The following is a 12891-nucleotide window of genomic DNA, read 5'->3' as shown; positions in this document are numbered from 1 at the left end:
TTGAGGCATGAAATTGGACCCAGACATCCATTCTCAAAGTAAACACTTCTCTCTGAGGGGCAACAGATTTTTTATAAATCTATTAGGAGTCAGTCGGTGTGGCCCAAAGGTAATTTCTTGTTAATGGAGGAGCTCTGTGGGCGCGTTTGGCTTTTCCATCTGTACTTTCTTGAGTGATTATTTGCAATGATGTGTTTCTTTGTTCTTGAGAACCCACATACATACACCAGACCCAAGTTAGATGGGAGCTGGCAAACCTCTGACTGTATAACTTTAGGTTTGCATTGGGTTTACCCTAGTGAAAGAAACACACACTTAAACTAACCTAAGCTTGGTCAAACTGAAAAGTGCCCAAAATCCTTCTGAAGTGCTTCTGAAGTGGCGTCTTCACACAGGCTGTTCAGTTTAATGCTTTTCAAGGTTGACGTACATGCATTTACACTTAAATTACGACTGTATACTTCAATACTAAGGGCTAAGGTGGGTCAGGACAAAAATAATTTAGTCTGGCTTTTATGTGACACTGTGTATTTACGCTGAATTTTGAGCAGTCACAGAGCCTTAAATCGGATATGTAAAGATGCCTTAAAATCACCCAGCAGACCAACATGACCAAGCTAAAGAAGACCAGCTAAGACCTACAAACAAACCTAGGCAGGTTTAAGTGATTTTTTTTTAAGCAGGGTCAAACTAGTTTTAAAAATAATGCCATGTGTTGTGCACTTGCACATACACAGTCCATCTTACACTTTGCCCAAATGAGTTTCTTGTGAAAAGTTATTGATCTCTACACACTGAATGTCTCACCTTTTGACGACGTCATCTCCACTCCAACACGTGAGCTCGTCGACCCCCATCTCGCCCTCACACAACGTCTCCGGAAGTATGGAGAAGAAAGACTTATACCGTGAGATATACCCCGTAAACTCCCTACAACACAAATCAATAAATAAACAACACATACAGATAATATAACAAACACTGTCAGACAATAAGGTTTATAAACACTTTGAAAGATAAAAATCCGAATTGCTGACACCAGCTTTAAATAAAAATGTAAATTAAAAATGTAAAATTTGAATGCAAATTTAAACATTTAAAAATTAAATTAAATTAAATTAGTTTGTGCATATTGTCCCACTGTCAGATGGATCTGGCAAAAAGATGGAGATGAAAAATTGTCTGGGACGACCATTATTGCAATATTATGGAGTGGGTAGTTATGGGTCACATGCTTAGTAAGGAACCTGAATTTACAATTAGGCCTACTTTTTCACGTTTTCACACTTTGGTTTGTTTGCTTCATCTGAACCCAAGTTTGATTCGATCCCTCTACCATCAAACTACGTTTTTAAAAAACATTCAGTTTTCAGTTTCTACATAACATCCAGAGTCAATACAAAAAATGATGTGTTAACATTAGTGGTTCACATGCAAACATCAGGCCAGACTGCATTCATACCAAATGTGAATAAGGCAGGAAACCACATGAACCATAGTCAGACTTGGGTACAACTTTTCAGCTTCCACAGCAACCAAACAAACCAAACTCTAACGACAAAAGGACTCGATCAGCACTAGTGTGAAAACACCCCATCTGGTAAGGTAGTAAGTGGGTAGACAAGTGGCGGAGCTACCTATATTACCCAAGGAAATCACACACACAGAATTACATTTTTTAAAGAGACGATCAGAAATACTGTAAATGCAATTTTTTAGTAAAAATATTCATGCTTACCGTGCAACCTTTTTCAGAGTTCTACCTCTATCGCTCTTGGAGGATTTCAGAGGGAGTGAACTGATAACGGTCAAACCCCCCAGTACAAGACAATGGAACAGTCCAGAGGAGGATGAGGCAAGCAGTTTGGAGGGGAGGACAGGGAGATGGAAGAAACCAAAGGGCAACAAAACAGGGGGAGGGGATGATGGTGAGAGAGGGAGAGAAAAATCATGACCATGGAGAAATAAAAATCACTCATGCACATGCAAACCACACTTGAAAGATGGGTTACATCACACTGGCAATGAAACTCAACCAGGCAGATTCAAAAAGTACTTCTCCCTTACTCAGAGTCTTGATATACATTTTAGAAAAAACATCAAGATTTAAAACTTCTCAAGAGACCAAATCACTCTGAGATCACAACAAAAAGTATTAGACAAATTAGACAAAAGGAGATGTTTTTAACATTTTGAAGGAATTAACTCATCCCATAAAGCACTACAAATGATCAAATCATTATGGGTTTTGTGTTTAATGCTATAAAAGAACATTACTAATGTGAACAATGAATTTTTGCTTCCAGAACCCTGCTGCTGAGCTCTATTATTCATGACGATGGAGGTTCAACATGGACACACTAGCGGTCCGTTAGAAATTTTTCCATTATAACATTGTGTTCTGACCTCTGATCTTAATAATGATGGAGCGCTCTAGTTATTCTTTGAAAATAATTGTACATTTTTAATTTATAAATATTCTGGCTTGCCAGCCTGAGCTTTTCCAAGGCTCTTAGTGCAGAGAGATGATGTCATCCGTACAGTGATGAGTGTTTGCTGTCCTCTGCTCCACCGACTCCTGCACTCCAGAAAAAAACCTCTAATCCATTTATCTCTATCTCTGTTCCTGCAGGCAACAGTCTCAGTGCCAGTTACAGCACTGTCCTTGCCAGCCTACCACTTAGTGATGGCTATCTGCAGCATGTGTGTGAGGACCTTCAAGATAAGCACTCTTAAATATAAAGGTGCTTTAAAGGTTCTTCACACCGATGCCACAGAACAACCATTTTTGGTTTCCCAAAGAACAATTCAGTCCTAGGTTCTTTGAAGAACCATCTCTTTCTTACCTTTTTATAATCTGAAAAACCTTCTTTCACCACAAAGAATGTTTTTTCTTCAGATGTTAAAGGTTCTGTGTGGAACCATTTAGACAAAAAAGTTCTTCCATGGCATCGTGAAGCACCTTTATTTTTAAGAGTGTGGGTTTGAAAAAACTTAAATGTCCAACAGCGTATTTTTAAATCAGGGTCTTTAGAGACATTTGCCAAATGGATGACTGTTTGACCAAAACGTGTATATCGGTGGTCAAAACCATATTGGTCATTGTTAGTGCTTTTATTATTGGAATTGATCTGATTAAACAATTTAAACAGATAATAGAAGTTTTTTTTTTATGTACATGTCATAATGTCTTTTTATGACAGAAATATAAAAGTGTGTTGTATAGTAGAAAAAGATGGATATATTTTTAATAATGGTTAACAATGTTTAAAAAATACTGAATATGGGATGTTGGCAAATATGTGACCCTGGACCACAAAACCAGTCATAAGGGTCAATTCTTTTGAAATTGAGATTTATACATCATCTGAAAGCTGAATACCATTGATGTATGGTTGTATTTGTTAGGATAGGGCAGTATTTGGTCAAGATACAATTATTTTAAAATCTGAAATCTGAGGATGGAAAAAAAATTAAAAATTTGAGAAAATCACCTTTAAAGTTGTCCAAATTAAGTTCTTAGCAATGCATATTACTAATCAAATTTACGTTTTAATATATATATACAGTAGGAAATTTACAAAATATATTCATTTAATAATCTTTACTTAATATCCTAATGATTTTTGGCATAAAAGAAAAATCGATCATTTTGACTCATACAATGCATTTTTGGCTATTGCTACAAATATAAGACTGGTTTTGTGGTCCAGGGTCACATATGTCAACAATTAACAGAAGGATTAAAAATACATAAAAGAATACATAAATTAAAATATATACATATAGTTGAGGTCATAAGTTTACGTACACCTTGCAGAATCTGCAAAATGTTAATTATTTTACCAAAATAAGAGGGATCATATAAAATGCATGTTAATTTTATTTAGTGCTGAGGGTTCAAACACTCACTGATGCTACAGAAGGAAAAACGATGCATTAGGATCCAGGGGGTGTAAACTTTTGAACCGAATGAAGATGTGTACACTCTTCTTATTTTGCCTAAATATCATATTTTTTCATTTAGTACTGCCCTTCAGAAGATACTTGCATGTTTTCCAGAAGACAAAATAAGTTACATTTAACCCTGATCTTCAAATTCAAAAAGTTTTCACCCCCAGGCTTTTAATGCATTGTGTTTCATTCTGAAGCATTAATGAGCATTTGAACCTTCTGTAACAGTTGCATATGAGTCCCACAGTTGTCCTGATTTTGAGATCCATCTGTGAAAAGATGGATCTCAAACTCATGCAGTAATTGTTGGAAAGGCCTCAAATACACAAAAATGCTGAACTGGTGAGACCTGCAAGATTTTTTCTGAAAAACAACAGGCAGTTTAACTGTTCAGGACATGCAAAGAACTCATGAACAACTATCACTAAACAAAAAAACAGCTATGGATCATTCAGGTAACAACATAGTAAGAATCAAGCGTATGTAAACTTTTGAATGGGGTCATTTTAATATTGGTACTCATATCACGTATTGTTGTTGGCCAATAGATTGAATTATTGGCGTATCCCTAATTTATCATTTACAGTCATTATTTACAGCTGTAAAAATGTTTTTTTTCAGTAAATGAGTCTTGGGATTCAGCCTAACCTGTGAAGGTGCGCCAACATGCCGATCTTATCGGCTCCTGGAACTTCCTGTGAGCTGTTGGCAGGTGGCGGTGTGACCGAAGTCGGAAGAAAAGTCCTGACTGTGGTTGATGACGCATTTGAAGAGTGACCACATACTTTATCCACCTGAAAGACAAAGACACAGAAACAATAGAGAGTCATGTTATGTTCGTTCGGGAAGACAGAGGGGCTGACGTAAGTGCGTTTGTCTGTGATAAATCAATCTCTAATGGAAAAGCAGAGACAGTAACCGATCACATTAAAGCCATGAATGAATGAATTGATTAAGACCTTAGACAGACAGAGAAAGAGTATGTGTGGTGTGTTTGAGCATGTGTCTGGCTCTGGTTTTGCCTACATTTTAGGGATCAAATGTCCTCAAGCATAGTAAAACCTGAAATCAGTTACACTGCAGGAAGCAGCCAACGGTCTCCACAAAGAAAATAGCTTAATAAACAAACTAAGTAATGTCTTAAAAATATAAAAATGCCGAAAAGAGGGTTGTATGCAGGGTTAGGGGCCAAAAAATATCATTAGCTCAGTCTAATAACAATAAAAGTCAATGGAAAGTCCCCACCGTGCTGGAAAAACAAACGTATGTTTGTATGTGTGTGTGTGTGTGTGTATATAAACCAGTTTATCTCATTAGGGACTATTGCTGTAACACTGGATCTCAATTTGCATTTGCTTTTATATCTACACCTCCTTCACCTCTGTCTCTTCCTGGTTCTCACACGCACATTTAATCAATGCCGTTTCATCCCACTAAAAGCTCCAGCAGACGTCACCAGTCCATTAGTCAAAGCGGACCCTACTACAGCGATCCAAATGATTACCCTCAGTTTCTGCCCTCTCCTATCAGTCACCTTTAATAATGACAATTTTATTTGGCATTAATAAATCCTTATCTCCTACATCATTTGTCATTGCCCTGGGAGCTCGGACATAAGGGTGGAGGACAGGAAAAAAACAGTCTTCACTCCATCATTCGCTTTACAACCTTAATGAATAACAAGGTGCGTCCTTGCAGGATAACTATAAATACACTGAAAGAAATGTTGTAAGATTGGAAAGGAACAAAGCTGTCACTAGGGTGGTATCCTTTCAACAGGTGCTAATATGTACACTTTAGATACTAATGAAGTACTAATGTGCACAATTTGGGGCTAAATGAGGTACAAAAGATATACCTTTTAGCTTTTGTACCTTAGCGTTTAGGGTTTGATCCAGACCGACAATACATCTTAACTGCATCTACTCTTCAAATGTTACTGTTTAGCTTCTTTCTACTGAATAAAAACTACATTTTTAGAGTCTTTAAATCAGCCCGTTCACCATGAGTTAGTAAAATTATACGAGTTTTATTCAGAAATCCACAAATAGTACCTCTCTCAAAGCAAACACACACACACGCAGAGTCTGTAAGACTCAGATGTCTTTCTGGACACAATAGCAAGTAAAAGAGGAAAAGAGCATTTAAAGCATTTATTAAACTACAGTATATTTAAGATACCTGATATGAGTACATTTAATATACTTAAGAGCTTGTGCAAACATTATTAAACAATGACATGTGTTGAATATCAGCTTTAATGAATAATAATAAACCGAATCGGTGTCTTTCTTTTACTTTTAGAAGCCTTTGAGCCTAAAGGGAATGAGGCATTATGGGTATCGGCCAAAAATGTGGGAGTGCTGGGAAAATATTTGTGTTTTGATTTTGTTGTATTCTGTGTAGTTTATTGATTTACCCTCTATTGTAAATATTTTTCATCCTTCTTTTTGACGAACAGCATGGGAACCATCGTTTCCTTGCAAATAAACCCAGTGGTAGGTTTTGGACAGAGTATCTCAAATACACAACGGTTATCCTTGAACTGCCATGCATTTTATCCTGTTCCACGGGTAATTTATTCATCATAAATAATTATACACTGCCGTTCAAAGGTTTGGGATCAGTAAGATTTTGAATGTTTTTTAAGTTTCTAATGCTCATCAAGCCTGCATTTATCTGATCAAAAATACAGAAAAAAAACAGTAATATTGTGAAATATTACTGCAATTTAAAATAAAGTTTTTCTATGTTTATATACTTTACAAATGATTTCTGTGATGCAAAGATGAATTTTTCTTCAGTTATTACTCCAGTCTTCAGTGTCACATGATCCTTCAGAAGTCATTGTAATATTCTGATTTATTGTCAATGTTGGAAACAGTTGGAGAAATGTTGGAAGAGTGAATCTAAAATTATATTAAGATAACTTTAACACTTCTTAAGTTACAGGCACACAAATTTTGGAAAAAGAATATTTATGAGACTCAAACAGGTATGTTCCATGCAATTGTTCTGATAGAGGGAAACAAGATGCAATTCTAATTTCAACATTATTTCTTCTTCAGACATTGTTCTTTAAATAATATAAGCATCAGCTGCATACAAAGTGATCAACATTTGGTTTTCGACCACTGAAAATGGGTAACTTGCAACAATCTCGACATGAAGCCTCACTGAGATCCCCATATCTCTGAGACTGAATGATGTAGGGCCTTGAAAACGAAGGTTCCAAAAGAAAAGTTTATAAACAACTAGAATCTAAAATCATATTGCAATATCTTTAACACTTCTTGAGTTACAGGCACTTGAAAAAATATACATATGGCACTCAGACAGGTATGTTTAATGCAGTTGTCTTGACAGAAAGAAATTAGATACATCTCCAGTTTCAAGATTATTTGCTCTTCAGACATTCCTCTTTAAAAGAAATGAAGTATCATATTTTTTCAAACTGACCCACACTTGGTTTTTGACCACTGAGAATGTGTACATTTTAATGATTTACTCCTGGAGCCATATTGAAATTCCAATATCTCTGGCATTAAAAATACAGATGCCAAAAGGAAAGTTTGTTAAAATAAGATAATGATGCTGCCATCTTTCTGAAGTCATTTTTACCACCCTGTAACTTGACTCTGAATCAAAAGTGAAAATTGCCATTTTGTCCTCCGTCTACAAAATAGTGCATTACTCAGTAAATATTCATTAATGACATTTAATATTTTGGCTTTCATCACTATACATGTGTATGTTTCTTCAGAAAAAATATTAGCAAAATCAGGGGACCTCTGGTTGAGTTGACACGAAAATGACCCAGCTGCAGTTCTTCATATTAACAAAAAAAAAAAAAAAAAAAAACATACTCAAGTGTAAAGAAACTCTTAATATGCTGACAATTTGAGATTCAGGAAGTTACATGATCTTCTTTATGCATGGATGGATTTTCTCACCGGAAGTTTCCCAGTGTCCAGTATCAAATTATTTTCCATTCAGAAAGTCTGGGAACCTTTTCCTGTAAGGCTTGGCTAATTTTATAAGTTCATAAAAATGCAATAAATCCACAAAGTCTTCTCCTTAAAGCATGACAGACATTCTGATGATAAAAAAAAAAAAATGTCTGTGGCCCAGATTGAACCCAATCGCCTTCTCTAGATCTCCTCCTCATGTAAACGGGCTCCAGAATATTTAATATTTTAAGATCTGTTCATTTTATCAACACTCAGAGGTGGTCAAGAACACATTTGCAGTGTAAATGCTGATTTTAAATCCTTGAAAACACTTTTTAGCACATTTGATGATTGACAGGTGAGTTTTATTACTATTAAAATTACATTTGTATAAAAAGTATGTTTTTTAATAGGTGAAAAATCTTCACCTCAGCTAATTCAACAAGAACTGGTTGAAGTCAAGCATATTAGTTCATCAGCAGTTCTGTCTCATTTCATCACTATTTGCATCACCAAAACAGTCAACTTTTTCCTTAGTATCCATAATAATGCATTAACAATGGAGATACTTTCAGAACAATTTGTTCTGTTCCTTGAGATGAAATAATATTTAATAAGTTTTCATCTAAAATAATGGCCCTCAGTGTCCCATAAGACCACACTACAGCAAAAGCCAGAGTCTTAAATGAAAACACAGATCTTTTTTTTTTTTTTTTTTTTTTTTTTTTTAAATCGAAAGCATGTGAAAATAGGCATGCGCATTTGACCTCAGCGACACCCTGATCTGTGACGCTAAACACAATGTGTCATTCCACTGGTCAACTGTTACTCAATTACCTACTGTTGAAAGCAGAGGTTTGCTCTTGTCTGGCGAGTATGCGTGCACCTGTCCGTCCTTGTAATATCTGTGAAATGCCAGCGTGTGAAACATTCCGGGTGTGATTAGACGGGGTCTGAGCTGTGCTTTATCCCATGTGGATGGAGTCTCAGAGGAAGACACATGCGGGAGCTGTGAGCGCCTGGCCTTGAGGAACAGACTGACTGTGTATTTGTAGTTGGTAGCGGGTGTTTGGCTGCAGTTTTACTACAGCGTGCAATGAGGAAGGCTAATTTAAGGCATGTGATCTTTATATGTGCCAACCGCTCAATCCATATCTTTTTCAGAGGACTGTCTGTTTTAAAGACAGACTTTTCTTTCAATCGTCATGTTTGTGTAAGTCTCTCTCTGGGGGAGTATTGAGTTACATGGTGTGGTGATGGGGTGCGTTGAAGTTTGTTGATGTAAGAATCTGCTCCAGAGGCAGCGCAACCTTCTCAGTGCTCTCTTGCAAAACTCAAATAGAGAGACAGAAATAAAGACAGAAAGAAAGACCAAGAAAGAAAGAAAGAACAGACACACAGACAGACAGACAGAACGATAGAACGATAGAACGATAGATAGATAGATAGATAGATAGATAGATAGATAGATAGATAGATAGATAGAACAACAGAATGATAGATAGATGGAAAGATGGATGGATGGATGGATGATAGATGGATGGACAGACAGACAGATAAAATGATAGATAGAATGAAAGAATGATTGATAGAATGATAGATAGAACAATAGAGCGATACATTGAACTATAGACCGATACATAGACAGATAGATAGACAGATAGATGGAAAGAGAGACAGAGAGAGAGATGGAGAGATGGATGGATGGACAGACAGACAGATAAAATGATAGATAGAATGAAACAACGATAGATAGAATGATAGATAGAACAATAGAGCGATACATAGAACTATAGACTGATAAATAGATAGATAGATAGATAGATAGATAGATAGATAGATAGATGATGGAATGGCAGAACAATAGATAGAATGATAGACAGAACGACAGAACGATAGATAGATAGATAGATAGATAGATAGATAGATAGATAGATAGATAGATAGATAGATAGATAGATGATGGAATGACAGAACGATAGATAGAATGATAGACAGAATGACAGAACGATAGAATGATAGATAGATAGATAGATAGATAGATGATGGAATAGCAGAACGATAGATAGAATGATAGACAGAATGACAGAACGATAGATAGATAGATAGATAGATAGATAGATAGATAGATAGATAGATAGATAGATAGATAGATAGATGATGGAATGGCAGAACGATAGATAGAATGATAGACAGAACGACAGAACGATAGAACGATAGATAGATAGATAGATAGATAGACAGACAGATAGATAGATAGATAGATAGATAGATGATGGAATGGCAGAACGATAGATAGAATGATAGACAGAACGACAGAACGATAGAACGATAGATAGATAGATAGATGATGGAAATGACAGAACGATAGATAGAATGATAGACAGAACGATAGATAGATAGATAGATAGATAGATAGATAGATAGATAGATAGATAGATAGATAGATAGATAGATAGATAGATAGATAGACAGATGGATGGACAGATGGATAGATGATGGAATGACAGAACGATAGATAGATAGATAGATAGATAGATGATAGAATGACAGAACGATAGAATGATAGACAGAACGATAGAACGATAGATAGATAGATAGATAGATAGATAGATAGATGATGGAATGATAGACGGAGAGATAGATGGAGAGATGGATGGATGGACAGACAGACAGATAAAATGATAGATAGAATGAAAGAACGATAGATAGAACGATAGATAGAACGATAGATAGATAGATAGATAGATAGATAGATAGATGGAATGACAGAACGATAGATAGAACGATAGATAGATAGATAGATAGATAGATAGATAGATAGATAGATAGATAGATAGATGATGGAATGACAGAACGATAGATAGATGGACAGACAGATAAAATTATAGATTGAACGATAAAGCGATATATGGAATGATAGAACAAAAGAACAATAGATTGAACGACAGAACGAAAGAACGATAGATAGATAGAGATCGAAAAATAGACAGAACAAAACAACAACAGAATGAACAACAGAGCGATAGAATGAAAGAACGAAAGAATAGATAGATAGATAGATAGATAGAACACAAAAAACACTTCAATGACTTCCAGCAATCCAAACTCTGATGTAAATCAGGTGTCAATGACTGTCAGAGCCAATGACAGAGCAAGACTGATGTTTCTACTGCACAAAACAAACACACAGTTACTCCAGGACGTCTCAGAACAAATGAATCATGCTATAAAAGGCCATTTGAACATTTCAGATACGTTACAACTGTATTTAAAACATACATCTAACCACCCTTTCACGTTTAAATGAGGAAATGCCAAAATGATTTTTAATCTCCAGCGCTGTTTGCATAACATCACAGTGCGTCTCGGTGGCGTTGAATTAAACAGTGTTCAGAACGAGGCTGTGGCTGTGCCAGCACACGAGAAGAAGCCAGATTCACTGTTTAGTTAGCGGGTTGGTTTTCATGTAGGTCTGGCTTGAGCGTGTGCCTAAGCTGTGATTCTCTGGCTGCTTTGCTTGGCTGCATTGTTGCCACGCTGATACTCACACATACACAATCAGCTGATTAATGATCTGTGTGTGTGAGAGAGATCTATTGGTGAACTTAACAGAGCAAAGAGTTTTAGACACACGGCGCTACTGTCTTGATTACACGTGTCGTATATCAACGGCACAATTCTGAGAAGCTCTGGTGATAAAAACACTAAAACACTTTCTTCATCCAAGTTTTAAAAAACTCAGACAACTATAAGGCAGCATTCACAGGTTGATTTCTTTCCTAATTTTCAAAACTGTTTTTGAGCAGTCTGATGCATCAAGTTTGTCAGCTCCTTCCTTTTTACTTTTGCCAAGCTTACATTTCAATATTAAGTGCATCAAATCAGCAATGAATTAGGAAATTGTTATCATAATTTTTGCTTATTCAGCTCAAATCACACCCCAAAGGCTGTTCTATAATCTGGTGCAAGTAATGCTTTCTATAGTTTAAAATAAAATAAAATTAAATTAAAAATTATACAATTAAATGAAATGAAAGAAAATACATTTATAAAATAAAATAAAAATATTTATAAAATAAAATAAATAAATAAAATATTGCATTTTATTAAATTAAATTGAATGCATAAAATACATTACATTTACAAAATTAAATAAAATTAAAGAAAGTAAATTTATAAAATAAAATATAAAAAAATATTTAAAAATAATTATATATTTATAAGATAAAATTAAAAAAACTAAAATAAAATAAAAAATATAAAATAAAACAAACTAAAATAATATAAAAATTCTACAATTAAATTAAATTAAAAATACATGTCTAAAAAAAACTGAAAATATCTATAAAATAAAATAAATAAAATTAAACATTAAATTATAAAATTGTATTAAATAAAATTTTAAATAAATGCATAAAATACAATAAATTTATAAAATAAAATTAAATGAAAATAAATTTATAAAATAAAATTACATATATAATTATATATTTATAAGATAAAATGAATAGAATAAAAATATAAATACAGATAAAATAACTAGTTTGTGCAACTAGTTTACAGAGCTTCTTCACACTATTTTATTCTGAAATATTTTCAAAATATGTATATAATTTTTATATTATATTTAACTTATATTAAGTTTTTATATTTTATCTATTTTTTATATTATATCATTTATATTAATTAATTAACTTTTTAAAACAGTTTTGTGCAACTAAATATTTTATTACCTGTTATTTTAAGAAAAAAGACAGACAGACATATTGAACTTTAAAAATTCGCTTTTGTCATTATTAAAATAAAAGATATATTTTTTTCAGTATTTCCCTAATTTTATATTATTAAATAAACAAACATATTACTTCATCAGCAACACCCAAACAGGTTTCTGTTGCAATAAATGCTTTCTACAGTTAAAAAAATAAAACAAGACCATGCATCATCTGGATTTTATTTTATATTAATTTCAGTAACCAGCACT

At 34.2% G+C, this 12891-nt stretch overlaps 1 protein-coding gene across 2 annotated transcripts in view; it reads right to left on the bottom strand.

The window, feature by feature from the left end:
* The window catches only part of gpc5c (glypican 5c), a 151525-nt gene that overhangs the window by 93894 nt on the left and 44740 nt on the right, over positions 1-12891 (bottom strand). Inside the window, exons 4-6 of one of the 2 annotated variants that reach the window (XM_051095746.1) lie at positions 4603-4748; positions 1739-1798; positions 808-930 (exon numbers count right to left, since the gene is read on the bottom strand). In XM_051095746.1, coding sequence (XP_050951703.1) covers positions 808-930; positions 1739-1798; positions 4603-4748 — 329 coding nt within the window. The remainder of the gene's footprint in view (positions 1-807; positions 931-1738; positions 1799-4602; positions 4749-12891) is intronic. The other variant, XM_051095753.1, reaches the window with a different exon arrangement.

Source organism: Labeo rohita, chromosome 2 (genome assembly GCF_022985175.1).
Source record: "Labeo rohita strain BAU-BD-2019 chromosome 2, IGBB_LRoh.1.0, whole genome shotgun sequence".
Classification (NCBI taxonomy): Eukaryota; Metazoa; Chordata; class Actinopteri; order Cypriniformes; family Cyprinidae; genus Labeo; species Labeo rohita.
Note: the sequence above shows the minus strand (reverse complement) of the source record. Positions and strands in the feature narration are given on the sequence as shown.